Source organism: Hyalella azteca, unplaced genomic scaffold (genome assembly GCF_000764305.2).
Source record: "Hyalella azteca isolate HAZT.00-mixed unplaced genomic scaffold, Hazt_2.0.2 contig10753, whole genome shotgun sequence".
In the NCBI taxonomy this organism is placed as follows: domain Eukaryota; kingdom Metazoa; phylum Arthropoda; class Malacostraca; order Amphipoda; family Hyalellidae; genus Hyalella; species Hyalella azteca.
The window spans coordinates 66116-89865 of NW_025940776.1; the positions used below are offsets into that span (position 1 = coordinate 66116).

At 40.2% G+C, this 23750-nt stretch overlaps 1 protein-coding gene across 1 annotated transcript in view; it reads left to right on the plus strand.

Annotated features, from left to right (window-relative positions):
- The window catches only part of LOC108680865, a 29195-nt gene that overhangs the window by 721 nt on the left and 4724 nt on the right, over window positions 1–23750 (plus strand). The window contains exons 2-11 of the mRNA XM_047882567.1: window positions 147–328; window positions 1010–1155; window positions 1431–1590; window positions 2225–2388; window positions 2731–2983; window positions 16214–16368; window positions 19351–19785; window positions 21069–21171; window positions 21353–22055; window positions 22233–23735. Of these exons, the coding sequence (XP_047738523.1) occupies window positions 147–328; window positions 1010–1155; window positions 1431–1590; window positions 2225–2388; window positions 2731–2983; window positions 16214–16368; window positions 19351–19785; window positions 21069–21171; window positions 21353–22055; window positions 22233–23735 (3804 nt within the window). The remainder of the gene's footprint in view (window positions 1–146; window positions 329–1009; window positions 1156–1430; window positions 1591–2224; window positions 2389–2730; window positions 2984–16213; window positions 16369–19350; window positions 19786–21068; window positions 21172–21352; window positions 22056–22232; window positions 23736–23750) is intronic.

Below are 23750 nucleotides of genomic sequence, written 5' to 3' on the forward strand. Positions count from 1 at the left end.
TCCTTTGATTGTCATGTGAGCATTGGCAACTGCTTGTTTTTCTCCCCATTTATTGATTTAAGAGTCCATGAATGGCCACAATATGCGAGTGGATAAAAATTTCAGCAATGTTGTGTTCTCTCAATAAAAGCTTGTTATTGGTCCAGGCTCTCTGATGCTCCGGCATCCACCACACCTGCTGCAGCTGCTGCAGCTCCTGCCAGTGCTGCTACTGGGAAGAACTTCCCATCAAGCCAGAGCGTGGGTGTGTTCAGGAGACTCATCCTCATCAACAATGTGCCGGTGTCAACCACGCCCCAACAGATGATTGATCATGTCAAGTCTATGCGTGAGTAACTGTGATGTTCTAGTTATCTATTAAAAATTTTATGTGGCTCATCTCTTATCTAGAGTGAGATGGTTCAACAGTTTGGATTTAGGCCTGCTCCAATGAATGAATTGTTTCACAGCTTGGTGCAGAATTCCTATTGTCTCTTTACTCTATAAAGTTTATCAATATTCACATATATATACCTATACAAGTTTTGTTTTGTACAGAAAAATTCTTTTTCAAATAATTGAAATGAGTATACTACCAAAACGTCATTCTGAAATATTGTGTTTTAGTTGGAATATGGAGTGTTAAAAATATTGTGTTGATCGGTGGGGTCTGAAAATTTGCTATAGTGAGAGTTGATAATATTTTGTTACTTTATGAGCAGTTTTTGTTATTACTTGATGAGCAGTAAACTAAAAGATTAGACATGGCGCACAGTGAAAAAAGATAGAGCTTGACATCCGTAATAAATGCCGTAAAATGGGGTAACTTAGACCACTTTTTTTCTTATAAATGATGCCATTTTCTTACTAGCTAAATTAAACTTGTTTCTATGTCAAATAGTTTTTGAGTTGTGGGGGTTTTTGTAAAAAAAACGAAAAGTGGTCTAAGTTACCCCGCCGGTCTAAGTTACCCCATTTTACGGTGGTTAATATAATGAGTGTTGCTAATATTGTGTTGTGTGGTGGGCAGTGAAAGGTCGCGTGACGCTAGAGCTTTTCGACGGCATCTACAACGGCATGTGCGTCGTGAGTCTGTCCATCATGAACGCCACAAGGGCCGTTGCTGCTAACCTAAGCCAGAACTTCTTCAACAGCCGCAAGCTTCTTGCCAAGCTGGTGAGATCTTTGGGAAAAGGCAAATTTTTGGATATCACAGCTTGGTGAGATCCAAGCATTCAGTTAATTTCTTTGGCAATACCTCGAGAAACTCAATGAGTATAAATGAAGAATCCTAAGAAATACAAAATGTACTGAGGTGTGAATATTTTACCAAACTGGAACATTTATTAAATTGTTTTCGACTTAGTATCGTATTTTATATTTCAAGCTCAGAGATGTAAGTGCAAAATGAAAAGCTAAATTTTAAATTGATGTAAGCAAATGTATTACAGATGGTGGCATCAGACATGGAGATGTACGTTAAGAACAAGCTGCACCACGCCCCTCCTGGGGGGGATGCAACTGACAACAACGCCCTGTGGGTCGTGGTGATGACGGGACTCAACCGCGACAGTAACGAGGACCTTCTTCGTGCAGCTGTTGGCAAAGAAGGTGATGAAATCTTGCTTGGGGTATTGGGGTTTTACATGGCATTTCTCTAGGGAATAAATTCACCAACGCACATCAGTGCAATTCTAAAGGCTTGATAAGGTGAACAACAGTTATGAGAAAATTAAGGTTGGAGTGCATTTAATTGAAATACAAAAGGTTGTATATTGCATGAAAAGAGACGATAGGTTTGAAGTGAGTTTGAAGGAGAGATATAAAAGGTTGTACGTAGTGCGTTTGAAGGAAAGACATGAATGGTTGTTGTGTGTGGAAGTATAGTCCCTTAAATATCATTTGGTGTGAAACAAGACCTGGACCATTTTTCTAGAGAGGTAAGGGTAGTATTGTTGAAATTAGAAGTACGGTATGATTGCTGAACCATTCTTCTTTCATGCTCTTGCATTTATAGATAATTCTTATTTCATTAATTCTCTGTGGACTGGAGTGCTATACGCCTGTTCTGTACGATTGTCAAGCATCCAAGCTCTATTGCTGAAAAGTCTACTGAAATACCGACTATTTTCCATAAAAAATTAGATGTGATTCATTGCTCATGAGATCTTGCAAATTTCTGAACCAATAATGTTGAGTTGTTCACAATTATAATTGCATTAATGGGAATGCTTTTGTATTTCAGTTGCGTCGCTGGTGAACTTGCAGCTCGTCAAGAAGAAGAAGAACAAAGGCAGCGGCATGGCGCTGCTGGTTGCCCCCAACAAGCTGGAAGCTGACAATCTTGTGAACCTCTTCCAGAACCGAAGCATCGACGGCAGTCTTGTCAAGATGTGCCCTCTCTATAGGGTATGTTGAGGCCATAAACTCTTCTTCCTGTGTAACTCTAACTGTCCAACTGAACTTCATTCAGCTGTATAGATGTAATATGTACTGATTATGTGTTTTTCAACTGTTCTCCCTTTCCTTGATATTAATTCCATGTGTTATTATTCACATGCACTTCACTCTAGATATGAGGAGATGCTTTACGAAAAGAGACTGCAAAATTGCTGGTGTCGCCTTAGTCAGATGCTCTGCAGTCCGGGAGGAGTTGTGACAAATAGGATGAAACTAATCATTATTTTTTAGTATGCATTAATATTATTAGTAGAATATCGCTGTAAAAATTTACTCATCTTCAATTAACAGGGGTACAAGTCCTCCGCACCGGCCTCTCCTGGGGCACCCCTTGTTTGCACACGAGCCCCAGCCGCTGAGAGGCCAGCGGCCCCACCTAAGCCGGGCCCCGAGGCCCGAGTATGGGCAGTGGAGCGGGCCATCAAGCTGAACAGCCTGCGCGAGCTGATGCAGCGCTCCAAGGGCAGCGCCTGCCGAGTGAACGTCACGAACGTCGCGTACTCCGTCACCGAGGACGACATGATCGAGGCCGTCAACTCCAGAGGTGAGTCCTGAGCACTCCAGCATACACTTCACTCCAACTTACACCTCACTCCAACTTACCCCTCACTCCAACTTATCCCTCACTCCAACTTACCCCTCACTCCAACTTACCCCTCACTCCAACTTATCCCTCACTCCAACTTACCCCTCACTCCAACTTACCCCTCACTCCAACTTACACCTCACTCCAACTTACACCTCNTGCAAGTAGATGATGCAAATACGGAAAAACGATCGGCATTTCTGAAGCTAGCCGATTTTTAAATTTGCATCGACCAAGAGCCGTATTCGTATAGCCATATAACTAGCAAACGAGGGCAAAATAGACAAAATTGCCACGAGCTAAATATCACCGTTGGGAGTTTAGGTAGGTACATGAATACGAAGTTTCGTTCAAATCTGTTCACTTTTTCAGAAGAAATTTCTTGACCGCCGCAAATTTAAACAGGTATTGCTATTTAAATCACGAATGAAGGTGAAATGAAAAAAAAAACGCAAGCAAAGGCAAAATCGAATTTTTTTCCATAAATTAAACGTCATCGTTTGGTAGTTAGAAACTTAGAATGTTGTATATTCAACATTTCGTTTAAATTTTTTCAGTAGTTTGGAAGAAATTAATTTATCGTCAACATAATTGGAATATAGTTTTTGCTATCCAAATGAAGTAAAATGAAATATGTAAATCGTGATATGAGGGATTTTACACTTTAGTCTTGAAATCAAACTTGTGGAAGAATAACAAAGTGAATATTTTATAGATGTTTTGGCAGTTCATTTGTTTTGAAGATTCACGGCATCGATTGGATAACAGGATACAAAATGGCGTCAACCATGGTTGACTTTTCAAGCGACTTTCGAATTAATAATTGTCGCCAAAAAACAATTAAGTCAATTATCATATATAAATGTGATAGACAAGCTTCAATCTGTTATTTATACGTGAAAATTGTCATCTATGGGTAGTTAATGGTTTATCTTTCCTTCTATTAATTGCTTTTAGCGGTGGCGTGGTTGTTGAAGAGACTTGTGCGTTTGAAATTAGCACTTACTCAGCAAGTTAGCACTTAGCAGTGCAGCCAGTTAAAATACGATTATCAGAAATTCGTTAGTTTCTTGTTTGTCAGCTCTTAAAATACTCTGTTTTTCTGCTGTTTTGGCTTTATATACAATATTGATTATTGAATGCTAATATGTGAAAAAAGTTAATATCGCAAATTATGGTTTTAACATAGTGGCAAAGCAGAGAGTTTTTTTAGACTCTCCCTCAAGTTCATTTTTGAGTCCTATAAGTAGACCAGTAAAGTATCCTGGATACCAGCATTATATTACTAAAGAAATTGGTTTAAATATTGAGTAAATGAGGAAATTAAAAATGAACTGATTCTAAAAAAGCTCTGGTTTGCCACTATGATGGTTTAGGCTACGGCCGCTACGCCGCTACGGTATTGCACTATTGGTATATCAGCAATCAGCATCACTGCATCAAATGTCTATATTGTCTATAATTATTATCACTCCCAGCCCCTGGTCCCTCCCAGACATAGTGGCAAACCAGTGATTTTTTAGAATCAGTTCATTTTTAATTTCCTACTCACTCCACGCAGTCAGCTCTGCATCACCTGCATGTCAGCCTAATATTACAGCTTGTTTAGCTTCTCTCCCGCAATTGATCCTGCGTTGGCTCCAGCGCTCGACCAGATCCTGCCGACCAGCCTCAACTTCGACCGTCCTCCGCTCGTCTAGGCCTCGTCTCTGGATCAGGCTTGCTTATTCGAGCCTTAAATTGAATAATTAAATAATTTAATTAATTAAATATTAAATAATGCAATGTGTGGCACTAGAAACTTGCCAGAGATCAGACTTTGGCTCGCCATTATTTCTGGGAACAATGACGCGACGAGCCTTAAATTGAATAATTAAATAATTTACCTATTAAATTAAATATGAAATAATGCAATGTGTGGCGCTGGAAACTTGCCAGAGAAGAGACCGTGATCCGCCATTAGGACTGAGAACAATGACACGCAGCACAGCCCGCCGTATGTGTGGATTATGGAGAACTGCGGCATTGGAGCTTCTCAATCAATTTACATTGAGTGTTAGGCTGTGTAAATGAAGGAAGTCGTAGATTACTGCGCTGTGTTTAGTGCAAGAAACTGTTCCAGCCTTTGTTGACCGAACTCCAGCACCGGTGCAGCCCGCTCTGAAAATAATAGTATGTCGTTTACTTTACGTATTTTAGGAGAATAGCCGTATACAAATTTGGCTCAATGCTCGGGTGGTAAAAAAATCTAATATCTGAAGTACTACTCTGGACGCAGAACTTCAGTTCTTCTTAAGGTAAGTTATGGTGTGTCGGCAGAAATGGGATTGCATCTGAAGATAGCGACGGTGGTTCATCGCTCATCTTTCACCAAGACGATTTAATTTAATTTTCACACTGTTACGACAAATGAAAATTGTGCTTATCCATTATCTTCTAGCAACTATGCAGCCAAGAGCAAAGCAAGCAGGAAGACTCTGATAATTACTCCAATGCGTCGACTTGTCCAAGACAGTTTCGAGCATTCAAACTATATTATTGCGCCGAGTGAATTTTTAAACCACTTTTGTTGATGTATTCGTGATCGCGCGCTACTGTACCTCACGTCATCGGTTTGTATTCAGCTGAATTTCCTGAAAATTTTGATACATACGGTATAGTGTTTCGTCCACGTCAACTTGATCAAGTGAGCAGACCTTCAGATTTTTTATCCAGATTATCCAGAAAAGATCGAATGATTGTAAAAAATATGATGATTAATGTACATTGTAGCTGTGAACATTTAGGACGTAGTAATTTGTGCCTAGACAAACATGCGTCGCTTAGCATGGCTGTATATGGCAGCGCCCTCAGCGGGCCGAAGTTGTGACGGTCAAGGTGCCAAGCTGCCCGTGGTATTGGTTATTATGAGTGGGTAATACAGAGAGAAAGAGTGCTGTATTAGCGCGGTTAGCTGTTCTTGTCCCTGAACCCATGCGACTCTTGATGACTGGCCGACTGTTTCGTGGAAATATGTTCACTCGTACCTCATGTTCATGATGCGAGTACTTAATAGCATGAAAATTATTCAAAGGTTGAAAATAGCATGACCTTGTGTTCATTCCGGATTCGTCACGAAATATCTAGGTTGAAAGCACGTCATGCACAAGCAAGTGAAGAGGTATTGAGTCGAGACAATGTCAGAGCCAAAACAATCGCATTAGAGAATATCACTCCGTAATCGAATGCCTTCGTCACGGAAACGAAGTCAGGATTATTAATATCAAATCGATCGTGTTATGAACGATGTTTCTACACCACTGCAACTGTAGGTATTAAAAGTGACCTGAAATTCTGTAGTTAGTTCTACAATGCTGTATTTTCTTACCGCCTTGCGATTATATTGATCGGGTTAATGCTAACCACATGATGCTATTCATTCGAATTAGTTCTAGTCATCTCAATGTTATTAGATTATGTACATATCATCAATACCTATATTAGAAAATAATAATCATCAATATTTGTAATAAACTCATGCGCCCAGCCTATGGTGGATGATACGTACTATAGCGCCAACACGACAGATAGGAGGAGTTGGCGATGGCTCCGATTATTCTAATTAATTATAATGCAAATAGAAATTATTTCTTCGTTTTAGGGAAATATTTTACATTTATTTTGTAATACTTGCAATATTTTGTAACTGAATCTTCAGCTTTCTCCCGTTGGCAGGTTTGTTCATTATTTATAGTGGATTTAAACTTCCCAAAAATATTTATTTTCCACTTTTTAATCCGCAGTCTATAAGTCTTCTACAGTCGTTGGCAGTCGCCTCAATTAAATATTTTTTCTGCATTCTATAGATTATTGAGGCAGAGCCCTAATGAAGTGTAGAAAGTTCATTCAATGTCGCTATTTAGACGTTGTAATCGAGGTTATAATTTCAAAAAAGTTGATGAGACCACAATTTTTTTTGGTCTGCATGTGAGGTACAGTGGCATGTCAGGAAGTCGATCGATCTTACTCCTGCACTTATTATATTGGCACATTGACTACACGTTTACGATGAAGCCACTGTAGGTAGCAACTAGGAAATAAGGTAGAATTCAAATCTCGGACGCTAGTAAATGAAAATATGTAAAATTTTAAAGTGTGGAATGTCTGTAACGCACAGAAGCGTGTTCGGCAAATTTATCATTGCGTCATTACTGTCAAAATATTTGGTAGTGTGTTAAACAACAATATAAGTATATAGGAAGAGTTACGTAATTATCTTGACTTGATTATTATTATACGCAAAACTTCCATATTGCCAAACTACCGATATTATTCGAAAAATCTTTCCTTCAGCCAGGTTTAAAACTTTGCGAAAAAGAGCGTTTTCTTCGGTTTCTGGACCACAGTTCTTTTCAAATGATTCCGTATTAAATTTCGACCTCTCGTGTTTGGGACGATTGACATAGGATTGGGGATTACTTGAGGTTAGTGCAAGCTAGTGAATGGTGATTGACTGAGGCCGCTACGATCGTTACCTATATCTATATGATTGATGATTTCTCAATGTATTCATAATTGTTCAATTTTTATTTCAATATGAGGTGACTTGATCGTTCCTGCTGTTTCTACTTTCGTTTGCCCGTCACCTGCGCTAACTCTGGTATTCCGATCGAGAGGCTTAATGCGATAATTTTATAAAAAAAATGCTAGGTCAGATTCGCCGCTATGAACGTGTGTGATGAAGCTAGGCAGTTTTGATAGATGGTTGGAGAGCATTCGTATATCGTGCCAGTCACCTTATCGTTATTAAACTAACACCATCTGTGGCCATGTTTTGTGCAACCGTATTTGATTTTCAATGAATTAGTGTGCCAAGAATTTGCCAGGCAGTTAGTATCCTTCCTGAACATTTTTGAGTTGCAGACCGCTTTTGAAATCTAAATTCTAGCTTAGGTGAGTATGGTGCCATGTTGTTTCCTATGGTATCTTCCTGACGCTTCAGTATGCGTATGATGGTGATAACCTATTTTCAAGTATAAAGTACGCTTCTGAAATGTCCTTGCTTGAAATAGTTATGCTAGATCTATCCAAAAATTAGTTCGCTAGTTGTTGCAGGACTGTAATGGCTAATCTCCCTATGAAGAGAGTTGTTTACCAATGAAGAGAATCGTGAACTTTCTATATCTGATTTTAATTCCCGCTACTGTGCTCGTCAGAAGTCCTATGGGATTTCACGCTCCTATAGGGGGATTGTTCCTGAGCGCCCCACCGCTGAGCTCGCTGTGTCTGACTGCGGGTCTCAGTTGTGGGATTAAGATTTATGTAGGTAGGATTCCTTACATTTCCCTTCTCTGTCTCTCTCGTGCGGGCGGCCGACGTCCCGTGTAAGCGACCTCTTGTTCGAGTGTCTTCGTTTCTGTTGCTTGTCACCTGTCCCTCCTTGTCACTTCGTCTCTTTGAGATGCTAACGCTGCTTCTTTCGAGCCAGCTTCAGCGGGCTGGACATCTGAGACCTTCCACCCCTCGTGGGTGATGAACAATTTTTGATTTGAGAAACTTTTGATAATTGAGACCTTCCACCTCTTTGGTGATGTTCATCTTGACTTTCGTTGCGAGATAGCTAAATAGCTGAAGCGCTAGTAAACATTTGACCACTAAACTAACTAACTTAATTCCCGCTAATAATTTTTTTCTATTTTCGGAGTATATGCTTAGCGCGAATTTTATCATTTTATTATCTTTTATCGGTGACGTGAGTTTCTTTATTTGTAACTCCTGGCAAGTCCAGTGATTGTGCCGTGGCCATTGTGCTCATTCAAGCCACCAAGGGAGGTAGAGGTGTAAAATGAACTTAAAGTTAGTACCGCATGCGTGCCCATGGGAGTATGTTGCTTACGTCGCCCATCGTCGAGCCGAAGAGACATTTCAGACGCAAAATCTCTAGAATGTATTTCCATATGCAATAGTTTTCAAGAGAGGTGAGTTGTAGAATAATTGTGTTGATCCTTCGCACAATAGGTTTTCTTGCTTGCGGCTCTCCTTATCCTTTCAGCGTTGCATGTATCCCCGGAACAGCCCTGATAGTTATATAGCTAACAATATTTTTCATGTTTTTTTTTTCAGCACCTCTTGATGCCCACTATCTCACAAATATGAATCGTGATTTCATGTTCCCTAAAGTTTTGATTTTGTTGTATTTGCGATTGTTATTGTTTATTCGCTGTTTCTCCAGGAATGTCTATATTACTGCTCCTACATATGGTCCTTATGTTTTGTCTTCAAGAGCCATATCTCGGAATCCCAGCTTGGTTTTCTTGCTTGGAATTCCTTGGCACAAAACAAGATAAGGAGCCTTTCACATGCGGCCTGACTCCTGAGAAATTAACAATGCGGGATGGAAGATGAACAAATCACATGAGAAATACGAAAGAAAGAGCTTAAGCCTAGAGTGAAAATGTCCAGTTTTATGCTTCCCAGTAATTGAGAAAACATGTGCTTATACTTCCCAGCTGGTTGACGTGACCTGTGCGCTTTGCGCTTATGCGTGCGCCCTGCTACCTCTAGGAAGTCAAGGAACTATTTTTCGTGAGACGGAGATGATTTTATGGATAATTTCCCGTCCGCTTATAGCTCTGAGGATGTTCTTGATCCAATAACAACAGAATTGACTTCTGATTTGGAGCTCGTTGCTTCTGTCTTTTCCTTCTGCTGACATCCTATTATCGTTTTAGAATCACAGCTTACCTTTGGTTACCCTTTTATTCTTTTAACATGACTACCGTAAACTGGGGTAGCTTAGACCACTTTTTTTTAAATGATGCCATTTTTTTACTAGATAAGTTAAACTTAAATTGAAACATGTAAAGTACAGGTCTATACTCTAGCTTCACTCACCATAAATTGCTGACTCCTGCCTCTCATAGTTTTGATGTAATTTAAAAAAAATCGATGGTCTTTTTTACCCCAGCTCTGGGGGTATCTTAGACTGTTTGGTAAAATCAATTATATTTTTTGGTAAATAACTCCAAATAATAAACATTAATAGGTGTATCAAACATGAAATGTTATATATGGTAATTTTAAATTAATTTCCAAGCCGGTCTATATTACCCCGTCAGGGCTGACATTAGGTGGTCTAAGTTCCCCCATTGGGGGGTGGCGCCCCCCATTTGCAAACTATGAGACTTTTCTAAAATTTGTTTGTTGCATATGTAACTAGAAGAGTTGTACTACAATGCATCAAAACCTGGAGTTATTTTGCCAAAAAATAAAAAAATTGGAGGGGTTACTCGACAGGCTTTAAATAATAGCTTTTTTTCATGGGTCACATTTTTAATTTTTTAATCTATTAGATATGCAAACTTTTTAAATCTTTCTATTGTGTTACGTAGCCTCAGTATTAGGCCTTTAATGCCCATTGACAGAATTTTTCTATGTCAAATAGTTTTTGAGTTTTGGGGGTTTTTGTTAAAAAAACGAAAAGTGGTCTAAGTTACCCCGGGAGTCTAAGTTACCCCAGTTTACAGTACTATTTTCTTGAAATTGATTATTTGGCGTTTTCTCTTGTCTTTTCTTTGTTTTTGTATTGCGTGATCCAAAATGTTGGCGGATGTTATACGTTATTGCAATATTTTGGTATGGAGTATTTCCCATTATTGGATGGATAAAACACCAACACGTGAATTTTTTCTGATTTGATAGTTTGATAGCTCCCAACAATAGGTTGTCAATAGCATCTTGCATGTCCCAGTTTCTTTCATTTTGTTATCTTTTCGGACAATTTCTCGGTGCCGCCTTATTATATAGGCCTGATGTTAACAAATGTTTGCGATAAAGTTCATGCTACGTCCTCCCGTCATTAATGCTTTGAATGAGCCCTCAAGTGCTTGCCAATGAATCCTAATTGTTCATCATGGTACTCTCCTATTAAAACATCGACATGTTTGTGGAAGCAGCTCTTGGAGTTTGCGGAGAAGTTTTGCTCATGGTCCAGCGTTTTCTTTGGAGACTTTCCTGCACTACATCTATTCTATATCATGTTTTTTGCCGCCTTAGTTCTTAAACATCCTTCAGGACTGTATTTCTTTTCTATCAAATCAAATAGATGTATTTTCCCATCTTTAGCTGTAGCTGATAAGAGTTGGAATCAGATGAAGAATCGTAACTGATGCTTAGCTTGCCTCAACATAAGGGCAATAGCAATGAAGTTGATGTAACTTTCACCATTGAAATATTGGACGTTTCAAGACCCAAGTGCCGTCATTGGAAAGCAGTAGACCTGTAAAGGTTCTTGAAGCATTCGTTTGGAAATGTATTGAAAATCGTATTTGTGAGCTTTCAATCTTTTACCACTTGCAAGCATTTTACGTGGTGATCGCAAGCTGACTCTCGCCGTAGCCGACGAATCAGGCTGTTGCACAGACCTCGGGCCTCCAACTATTGCCTGTCTCTGTTCGGTAACTCTTCAGTGTCTTCACTCCACAGTTAGCTACAGTGCCATCCATCATTCATCAGCGGATGCGTGACGTGTATGATTATCACAGAAAGTAAGCTAATCCAACCCCTCGGCAGTATCAAGATATTATTAGAATGACCAGCTCATTAAGTTCAAACGACGTCGACGAATGCGAGTTCATTGCGTTGAAACAACTGGTAATAGACGTCGTTTGAGAGTGAGTCATTTTTGACCACGGCATCAAACGAAGGTGTGTGTTTGACACACACCTTGACACAGGTGTGTGTTTGACACAAAAACACGGCGCAAGTGTTTTTTTTTACTATACAACTTGTGTAAAATTGGAACGAATGGCGAGTTCGCTATTTCTTTCAGGACGACAACGGACAGCTTCCTTGTTTGTATGTTCGAAGAAAATTATGCTAACATGAACAAATCTATTTTTCCTGTAACACTAAAATCTTTTCCAAGTTGAGAACGAAAGACGGGGCCGATAAGCTCTAGTCTTTATGAAGATGACTTTCGTTTTTACGGAACTTAACGATCCACTTAGTCTTTATATCCTATTATTCTCGCTCGATGCAAGTATGAATTTTCTGCCTTTTACAACACTAGTTGCAACGTGAATCTTCCTCCTCAAACGATGGTTCAAAGTTTTTGCGGGTTCGTAAAATTTTTGTGTCTCTGCGTTGAATATTTCCTACATCTTAGGAAATCTTAGGATTTATGTATTATAAATTAATTCATTTCAGTGAGTGTGAAAGTCAATAGCATAAAGTATAGGTATAGGTATCCCTTATCATGGCGATCGTTAGTACCGTTAGTGAGCTGTTTGCTCTCTGTGTAACAATATAACCCAGTCATATCTCATATTTAATTCCAAAGTTGGTTGTCGACTTAGCCCATTTATGGTATACTTCTATACATTTATGTTCTTACGTAGGCCTATAAACATTGTTTGTTTGTCGTTCTTATGGACGTGGCGGTGTCTGTAAACGGGGCTTGTAGTGACAGCCAGAACATATGCCCAATACTAACTGCGACTAATTATGTTGCTACTGGCCTCCTGTAAAGGTTTAATGCGTGCTTTTATGACCAGCATCGACTACACACGAGGCTAATAGCGCAGAAAATAGTGGCACTTAGTATTTAAAATGTTTACTCTGCCGCTACTGCCCTCGTGTCAAGCACCCATAGCCCAGAGTGCTCCAGCTCCACGTGAGGAGCTCGCTGTACGTGCGTCTCGATTGTAAGGTAACATGGAGAAGAATCTAGGCAAACGTGGAGATGAGTAAGTGATGTTTATTGAAAATGTTATTTTGAACGTTGCAGCTGTGAACGTTATAATCGTGAACATTACGGCCCTGTGTGTGTTATAAGCTACCGTACTGTAGCGCAGTGCTAAGCGCCACTGTGCAGTGGTACCGGAATCTTGATGAGAGGAGCTAGCCGTTAATTTGATCCTTGAGAAGCTCAGTTCATTTCTCAATGTCGCTGGTGGGCGGCGCTTGATCGCAGTCACCAACTATACATGGCCGTCTAAACTAACTCTGTGTTCGTATTACTTCGAAGATTTTGAGGTCTAAGGTAACGTGTAGGCAGAATACTTCCCTTTCCCGTGTCGCGCGCAAGCGGCCGTCTCACTTGTTGGAACTGAATTGAAATCGAGTTATAAATGTGCATAAACGTCTTGGCTGCATAAACGTCTGCGTTTGTGTTGTGTTTATTCCTCGTCTCTGAGATACTAAATCTGCTTCTCCCCTACAGCCCCTGTACGCTTCCTGTCCCGGACATGATATTGATGTATGCCTTTTTGGCATTCAATCTTTGTGGATGGGGTGCTGAACGGATAAACATTGTCATTGTTTTTAAAACATTATCTTGAAGGCCCCTGTCCCGAAGGGTGTTTTCTGACCTGTGTCTATACTGGTCACAAGTCCTATATATGGGATTTTGCGTACTGAGAGACATCGTTTCTGAGTGCCCCACCACAGAGCTCGCGTTGCCTGACAGCGAGTCTCAGTTGTGAGGCTAAGTTATCATGTAGGCAGGATTCTCTTCTCTTCCTCTCTCGTGCGGGCGGCCGACGTTTCGTATAAGCTACCTCTTGTATGAATGTTTCAGTTTCTGTTGCTTTTCACCTGCCCCTCCTTGTCACTTGGTCTGAAATGCTTCAACAGCCTGGCCACTTGAGACCTCCCGCTCTCTGTGGATAATGAATAATTTGAGAAATTATCAGTTATTGAGACCATCCGCAGTGGCTGGCAAACCATACTAATATCACTACAAAAAGGCCTCTGAAATGTTTTCGAAACAATTTTCCGATTCGAATCGATTTGGGTTATTGAACTTTCGGCTACAGCCGGATGTCCCTTGCTGTCTATATAAAATCTTTGTGTATCCTAAATTGTAACCAATTTAAACACTAGGCCCAGTAGGACGATACGCCTGAACGTTCTTGGAGTTATTCTCTTAGCTTCTGGAGAAGAGAACCACAGAGTTCTTATTTTTCAGCGTTATTACATTCATATTTTGCTTTTGCTGAGCAATCACGAATGTTAAGAGTTACAGACTCGGATTAGTTCCGGTTTTTTATTTCAGTTATAGTCTGAGTATATTTAAGACTCCTGTTAAGAACTATGAAACTCATTGTAATTTAAAAAATATTCATATCCGTACGTTACACTATATATTCTTCAATCGTGCCCTGAAGAAATGATTGAAAAATTACTTATTCTGACGCAAAAGGCTCTCAAAATATAAATAAGGAGGGTCTAATTCGTGTGGTCAAATTTATACGCAACGTTTCAATTTAGTTGGAAATCGAGTATTGTAGTAGAAATTCAATAGAGATATAATAAAATGCGTTTAAAAATTACTTTTTAAAGACAACACTTTTAAAGAGGCCAGTGTCTCCGGTGTTAAACATGTACAATGAATTTCTTATTTTGTTCTTTTAAATATAAAAAAAAGTATTTTCAGATATTTTAACTCATAAAGAAATTAAAATTTTAAAATTATTCATTCTCTCGATTCATTCATGTATTGTCGGTGACTATATACTAGTATGCAAAATTTCAGATTGATTGGAAGAGGTAGAAGTGTGTTAAATATCGATTATAAGATCAGTAGCCGACCATCAATCAAAAGTGAAGTTAAAGAGAAGTGTTGTAAAAATACGGCTTATGTGAATAACTTGGAATGTAGTTAATTGCGGGTGTGTGATTGATAATTGATTAAACGTGAACTTGGAACAGCGTGGCCGTGCATTTGCATCTGATATAGAATTAATATTACCGATAATATGTTTGACATTAGGCAGGCCAGTCAACGAGACCAGATTTCGTGATCATATTATTTTGCGCGTGGTAGGAGCGCAAAAATGTTACCTGTATTTACTTATATTGATTGAACCAATTGGTTATTTTTTATTCTATTTTTTCCATTTTTCAGAAGCAAAGGTAGCAGTACAATATATTCTTCCGAAGTTGGCATGGCGGTCGCTTTTACAGAGCGCCGGTTGTTAATTTCTAGTTAGGCGGTGTACGAATGTCCGATTAATGGCTGAAGGGCATCTATTCTGCTATTTCAGTGGCCTTGCCATTAATCTTTGCCAGATAATATTATTGAGATGGAGGACGATGTGATATTTTAATGCTTGTTCTGAGAGTTATTTTCATGTAGTTGTGTATACCGCTTTTTCTGATGCACGGCGAGGAATTACTGAGAGCTCTTCAGTGAAATTGCCAGCCGATATCTTCGATCCCAGAAATTGTATCTACTGACCTACTGAGGACTGTGTAACTTCTATTGTTCTGAGAAACTTACCTTAGGTTTAGTAAGAACGATTTTAAACCTACCGCGTCCGCTGAAAATATTTGATCAAAAGGCCAGTCTAGTCGAGAAAAATACAAGAATCGGCGACAGGCCTATCCAGGCCTATTCTTCAATGCCGAAGATACTACATTATACTGAGACCAATTCATTACACGGCACATTAACGCGTGCAAACTCCATCAGCGATAGGTGGTTGACCTCCGTTTTAATCATACAATCTGCTAAAAAGCACGCATACCTTTCGAATAGTTGGTATTTATGTTGAAAATTTTTGAATTCGATCGTGAGAATCAACCAACTAGTTTGGCTCTTGACACGTGCCACTGCTGATAGAGATTGTACTGCTCTCTGCCATCATAGCCTCCTCTTCCAACTACTTCCAAGGCTTGATTCACAAACAGCGCAAGAAATTTTCTCATTTAAGATTGAGGCTAACTTGTATTGGCCAAAAGAAGAGCCACGTCTTCATAACCACGTTATTTTTTAACATTAAGGTTAAAGTTAAACGTATTTACTCTCCGAATCTAGACACTTTTTCGTATGTTACTTTGTGCATTTACAATTCGATTCAATGGCGGCTTCAGTTAAGATTTTTCTAAACGGAGATTATTCAAGGCGAGCCAATTATTGGGAGAATTATTTCAGCATTTACTACAAATTTATCCGTTCATTATCTTTCCTTGCTAATTATGTAGCAATTACAAAGTCCACTACATTGGTCGCTATTGCATTTCGTCGCAAATGAGTTTTGACAAAGAGCGACATGCCGGCCTGTTGAGTTTTCACGCGCACTTATCCTATTGCCGGCGTTGGTTCAGACGCCGTTTGTTCGTATTAACTGGCATTGACCGAACCTGCGTGAGCTATTTTATGATGCGTTATTTTATGGGCCTTTGGACCTTATTTGCTTCTTGCAGTGGGTGGTCTGCAGTACATTTTGCCCTTCCGCAACAACCAAGGCTGCTTCAATGGCAATATGTTGCTCGAGTTCGTCACACCGACCGCCGCCAAGAAATTCTACGCGGTTATGCAGAAGTTCAATCTTAAGCAAAGGCAGATTTTTCTGCGCATGGTAAGTTCCGCTTAAAATGAGTCCATATGACTCTCAATAAATGTAACGGTGAATAGATTTAATGGTTATTAGCTTTAGTGGCATTACATTGGTTTATGAACTCAACACATCTGCCGCGAGTCAGTTGGATGCTGGTGTGATTCAAGGACCGTGCTTAGAAATGAAGTAGTGCATGCTATTTCTTAATATTTTTTTAATGATCTTTATTGTTCCTTAATTTAATTTAGATTATATTCGTTAACGAGTTCATTTCTTACGCGTCTTGTCGGCTCAAAAGCATCGTATTCTTCTTTGAGACTCGAAATTTGCTTCGAGTCTCGTTCTGTGAGCACTAGCTTTTGAAAAGTTGCATTTTTATTATGTGCCACAATTAATTTTCCTTCCATTTATAGTATTTATTATTGAAAGCCGTCATTTGCGCTAAGTGGTGCCTTATTTTCAAATATTTATTTCAGCATTGACTAGCTTATTTATATTCGTGCCTTGATGAGTTAACCGGTTTTAATGACTTTCGCCGTCTGACTTCGGGCGTTTCATTTCTGAACTTAATGCGATTTCAGTACATGCTATTCTAGTGCAGTGGTCTCATTCCATCTTTAATCCGAGAGTAGTTCCGTGTAAAAGCGTCCTTCTCAGTAACATCTTCGAAACATATTACGCTCACGGATCTTATTTCATGCAGATCTATAATTTATTCCTCACAATATCGGCTACTATTTGAATCATGCAGGCTTTAATGACTTGAATTTATCCTTACGTCGCAACATTTCCTTCTTCTGGGTGCCATAGATCCTAATTAATATTTTCTAGGTATCATTTCTGTTAACGCCATGATTTGGGCGCATTGGAAATCAGTCAGAAATTCTTCTTATACACCAGAGCTTGCCCGAATTGGTCACAATTATCATTAAATTTTGTAGTGAAGTTTAGGGAACGTTCTCCCATTGACATTTTCACTCCAATCATGTGTACAAATTTCGTGCCTGACTGGATCAGGTTTGTCTGTATTGTACAGTTTGGTGAGAACAAGAGAAGATAAAGATATTTCATGATTTCACTGCTGCAAGTTCTATGCTGATCTGAAATTAGTTTATGTTCCGTATTGGCAGCCATGATTGCAGGGAACCGCATATTTCATCAGTTATTTTATTTCGCTTTTGCAATTATTGTGAATATTACCCTGTTTTTTACTTAAAATTTTCACGTCTGTGAATACGTAAACTTATATGCACCTGCCATAGTGCTGAGTCATAGAATTTTGTGTGATTGATTGACTCGAGATCTGTTAGTGAAATTGTGACTGCTGCAGCCTTCACTTTTCTTCACTCATTACACTTGGAAGAACGCGAAACGAGCTCAAAAACACTTGGATCCAGCGGTGAAAAATTAGCCTATTTTGTTCCTGCGAGTTTGTTTGATATGATAAGCAACATTGCGTCATTGCCGACTTTTACAATAGTTAACAAATTTTGGCTGTATTCTTCTTTTTCAAATTTCTCTTTACAGTTATAAATTTGTTTTTTGCGTCAATCACAAAAATTTCGTTTCGTTAGCGCGTAAGTTTGATATCATCATGGATCCTGTTGTTAATTTGACCATGTTTCAGCCGAACCTAGGTCCGTGACCTTGTATAGATCATGCATGTTCTATCCAACATAAAACTTGCATAAGGTTAGCCGGGCTTTTTTTTCTTTTTCTGCACTGGTTTCAACAAACGGGTTTCTCGTGGTCTTGGTGCAGAGAAACACTAGTTTCATCGTCGTTAAGTCTTCTTCTTATAAATGCTTACAAAACTGACATTGTCTTCTAGTTGCAGAACGACGGCACAATTATTTTATTTATGCTTCTTACCATTTTACTGATGTTTGATGATAAAAAGTAAATAAGAATAGATAAATTCTGACAGGTGCGGCCGGTCTCACTGTATGGACAGGTTTTGTGCGACTTGACGATTTTTCCGCGTGTTTATTAAAAGTTATTCAAGTCTGCCGGAAAAGTAGTTACTCGCGTTTACTGAAACTTCATTTAGGGTTCATTCCCTCCATTTGACTATAGGGAAAGATTCCTTCTTTGATGCTCCGACAAATCTTATCTTAATTCGCGAGATCTAGTCTTCATCGAATCGGTTGTTTGCAATTCACTTGTTGTTTTTCGATTGAAGTATGAACCTGACCTAAATGTTTCAGCGTAAAATCAAAATCTTCCTTTGATGAAATACGACCTTTGATCAGCGCTCACGAATGAATACGACCTTCGGTTAGCGTTCTAGGTTTTAAATCTCTATTAGATGACGGATTAATTTTCAATTTCCTGAGATTTGGTGCATTCTTACCGATCGTAAAAATAAATCTTCATGTTAACAATTTTTAATCGACGTTATCGAGTGTGGGTGACAAATTCGTAGTGCCAATCAACTAGTACGTTAATTATCCGTTGCATTGAGCTTCTTGATCCTTGTGTGCGTCGGTCTACTAGTATTTAGTGAGGATAAGTACTGAAGCGCGTCAGTAATCTGGTTACGGAAATTTTAAATTAACGAAATGTATGCACCCGATTTGGGGTAAGGAATCGCTTTCTGGAAATCAATATTTATTCGAATATTTTCTCTATAATGAATTACTTTGATTGTATAGACTGAATTCAGTACCTTTTTATTGGTCACTTTGAAATTGGGCTTCTATTAAATTTTTAGTCATTCAGTGCATTGCCGTCAGTATTTCAATTATCTTCAGAAATAGTTACCGGTTAACTCAAAATGAGACATCTAATTGCGTCATTCACCACTTCATTGTGCGTTAGTACCAGCGAAGCGGTACAACTTTTTCTCATAAAAACTTGAATTGAAGCGATATCTTTGACTCCACTCCCCTGTAGGCGGTTTACGGTACACGTTGAAATTCGCTGCGTTGTGTGCGCGTTTCGAGTGCTAACAGAACAAAGTTCGTTTATTGACTGCATGAGTGCACATTTTATTTCTCTTAGGACACTGACGCGCCCCGCGATCTGCAAGGAAATGTATTACCAGAACGCGGAACGCCAAATTCTGGAAGCGATATGCCATACCGAAACGCTGCTTACGACGGTCCTCCTCAGGCGCCGAGGCCTGACATGCCGGTAATGGGACCGCCTATTGACGCTCCTAATTACGGTCTGCCTCACCCTCCTATTCACCCTATGGACCGTGGACCAATAGGTCATGAAATACCTCCCTTTGATTACAATGATCCGGCCCACACTTTGATTGGTGCAAGACTGGAACCGATGCTTCATCCTGTCGCTGCTGCTGCTGCTGCTCTCCCGGTGCCCCCGCCGATTGCATTTCCAGATCCTGCCAACGAGACCTACGGTCTCTCTCCTGACTACCTCAACAATTTGAACATCGAGCTTCCGCTTGTGCCCAAAGTTCTGATAAGTAACGTGAGTGATCAGCTGTAAGCATTTAAATAATTTTCTTTAAGGTTCGATCAAATGAATTATTGCGATTAAATCGATTATTGATTTTTTAGTGAGTCGCATTCTTCTCCAAAAAGTCCATTTCGTGTTTTCTTTACTGATTTTTTGAGGATATGAGTATCCACATAGGTTAGATCACCTTCACTAAAAATTAAAAACTACCATTCTGTAGTATTCTATCTTATTCTTCAAGCTCCGAAACAAGTCAATTGCTCATAAATGTGAGCTACCGTAGTATTATATTGCCGACTGAAGATCTCAAAGTGACGCATTGTTTTAGATGAGCTCGTAGATTAATTTTTTTGCGTGTCTTTGTTATTCGCTTTAAATTTGCATTAAATTGCTCTCATTTATCTCCTATGAACGATATGGGTTTGCTGTTGGGTTCGTTATCAAATCTACCAAGCCAATCAAGTTAGCCGTTGTATACAGTCCATTCAATTAATACGTGGAGACATGAAGACATAGGTTTATAGGAAGTACATATTTTGGTTGCTGCTTCGCTGTTGTTGAACTCTTCAGACCGTTCAGGCCAGGCTTTCTTGTTCTCGAGATCTTTTGCTTACATTAATTGAAACCGACCCTGGTACAGCGAAAAAAAATGGCAGCGGCAGTCATTTCAAGCTTTTTTACTAAAGAGTAAAGACCTACTTGTTAAGTAGCTAGAAGTATCTTGTTAGGCAGTAGCTAGAAGTTCCGATTTCCTTGTCATTTCTTCGCAGTAAATATCCTATTGTTTACCGATCTATTTCGTGACCATCATCATGCTCGTGTGTCAAAGCGACCAAGAGCCGCTGATGTTATGAATTAGATAAAAATTAGTTTTCTGAGAGTAACTGAAAATTTTCCCATCGTCAACCGTTCATATGAATTCTCAAATTGCTGTAACAGGCATCACTCCATTCGTGCAATCGGTTGAATGAGTAAATATGTTTAATTTTTCTATTTGAAATCGAGAATAAATTTCAATTTATGAACAAATTTCTTCTCCAGCTCGTAATTCTTTTATCTGCCCATCCATTTAAACGTCAGAAAAGAAAAAAATTACTCCTACCTCAGAATTTTTAGTAACATTTGCTGTCATGGTTCTCGTTCAATTTACTGTAAATAAATTTTGCAATAGAAATACTTCAATTTTCATGAAGTGATCTTCCTGTCTTTAGACAAAGATTCAGAAACTCTCCGAGCTTCGTGTGTAAGTAACGTTTGTCATCATCCCTTGTTTGCTTTCCCGTTTGGGGCCTCAGGTTGATCCTAGGGCGAGCGAGAACGATGTGGGTGATCTGCTCAGCGTGGCTGGCTCCGTGGCTACTGTGCAGATCAACAGGCATCTGCAACAAGCTATTGTTGGTGAGTTGAGCATCTATTTGTTAAAATATCAAACAAAATTCGGTCAAAATCGATTTCGGGAAAGGTCTATTTCTCATATTTTACTCCATGAAATGAAGCCATTGAATGTTTCAATATACCACTTAGTCAAATTTTTACTTAAATAGTAATTATTCACCCTCTCTTGCTCTTGCGTTTTCAGAAATGGCTCATCCCGTGGAAGCTGTAGAAGCAATATCCCGACTTAACAGACACCCCTTGTACGATCAGTCGATAGCTGTTCGTTTATGTCGCCGAAGAGACTTCGAGATGGTGAACGGTCTCCCTATCACAGACGATATTCCAGTCCCCTCTGGTATCGGCGTCCATGGTGCCGGTGTATCGCCTGCTTTTGGTCAAATGCATCTCAACAATCCTTTCCCTCATTCTGGATTTGATCCGATCTCTGAACATTCAATGCCTCCTATGGGAGGCCATAATTTTCGTGGCCCATCCGATGTTCCCGCTGGTACCATGCCCCATGATGACCTCCGATCAAGCCTTTCTCGACCTGGTTTCGCAGGACATAGACCAGGTCATAGTTCAGGAGGAGTTCTTCATGGCGACCTTCACCGGAGTTCTCCCTCCACAGATATGAGTTTGCGCAACGACGTTTATGACAGAGCATTAGGTCGTCCTCTCCCTTACACCAATGCTCATGATAGAGCAAGTAATGCCTCGAACATTAGTGGTCGCACTGAGGAGATTCACGTGCCTTTTGGAATCGGGAAACAAACATCTGCAGCGGGGAGGGCTCCTGTCAATAGCTCTTTGGCCAACCGAGATGCCCTCGCAACTCAGAGCGGAAGGGGTCTTCCCAACCAACAACTGACCAGATGTTCTGAAACTCCACCATCAGGAAGAGGTGCTGCCAATGCTTCTGCTGGAAGAGGAGCGGCCAATGTTCCTGCTGGAAGAGGAGCGGCCAATGCTCCTGCTGGAAGAGGAGCGGCCAATGTTCCTGCTGGAAGAGGAGCGGCCAATGTTCCTGCTGGAAGAGGAGCGGCCAATGTTCCTGCTGGAAGAGGAGCGGCCAATGTTCCTGCTGGTAGAGGTGCTGCTAATGCTCCTGCTGGAAGAGGTGCTGCCAATATTCCTGCTGGAAGAGGAGCGGCCAATGTTCCTCCTGGTAGAGGTGCTGCTAATGCTCCTGCTAGAAAAGGAGCGGCCAATATTCCTGCTGGAAAAGGAGCGGCCAATATTCCTGCTGGAAGAGGAGTGACCAATGTTCCTGCTGGTAGAGGTGCCGCTAATGCTCCTGCTGGAAGAGGAACGGCCAATGTTCCTGCTGGTAGAGGTGCCACTAACACTACTACTGCTGGTAGAGGGGCAGGTAACATTTATTCAAGACCAGGGATTAACGGCTCTGCTGCTGCTGGTCCGGATGCAGACAAAATTCCTACCGCCCAGGGTATTACTAGCGATGTTCCAGCAGGGATCGGATCTACTAAGACTCATCCTCCCTGCTTACGCACTCGAATCGAAGCTCCCATTAACATGTCCAGTGCGAGCAGTTCTGTTGATTCACCTGCGGTTAAAGCTACCTTCCCCAATCCGGCGGCAAGAGTGGTCTCTTCGATGGGCTCAGGAACGTCCATCAATTATACCGCTCGTGTCGGAACAGCAACTGATGTAGGTGTTGGGAGGGGAACCAAAAGCGATTCTAGTGATGATATGAAGGATAAAATTAACAGGGCCTTTGGTAAAACGGAGAATGAAATCTCGGGCAGTGCGTTCGAAGGCTCGGGCGTCAGTACACCTGTTGAGAGCACAAACGTTGCCTCCCAACCTGCTTTAAGTGTTTCTAATACTAAAACAACCAATACTGCTTCGCTGCCCGTTGAAACCGCTCGTAGTTCGCAAGATTTTCGTGGTAGGATGAACTATTTTTCAACTCGGGAGGGATTTTCTATTACACCTTCAAAGAATTCACTGCTGAAAGACAATGCTGATCAAAGAATCGTTAATAGTACGAAAAATCAAATCATTGATTGTGTAGATCCTAACCAGCCTTTTGATGGGAAAGCATCATTTGGCGGGAAGTCAGATAAGATTCCTGGTTTGGGAGAAATTAATGGTAACGTTGTTAAAAATAATGATGACTTGATGCGTGAAAAGAATGAGCCAACAAATCAAAATGAGGCGTTTGGCAGTAAGTTAGCTGGTTTTGGGAAAGCAAAAGATGACCTCACGCCATCTAGCGTCGCAATTGGATTATCCTCGAAAGCGACCGGTGCATCTCACACTACAAATTTGTCCCGTGATCTCAACAGAAAAAATCCCGCAGCGAAAGAACATTTTGGAATAGATCATGATTCAACTACGCATGAGAAAGCTGCTAATAAGCCTCTTGATGAATCCATTACCTCAGACGATACGCTGCACACTTCAGGGGGTGTGTGGAGAAGTGGTTCTGCTCCAAATCAATCGCACGAGACCGCAAGCAAGTCCCGTGAAAATACCACGGTTGACCAGTGGAAGACTGGCGGGTCGAAGCGAGACCTTGCTGACAATTCCAATGAAGCAAGTTCAGCTGATTCAACTACGCATGAGAAAGCTGC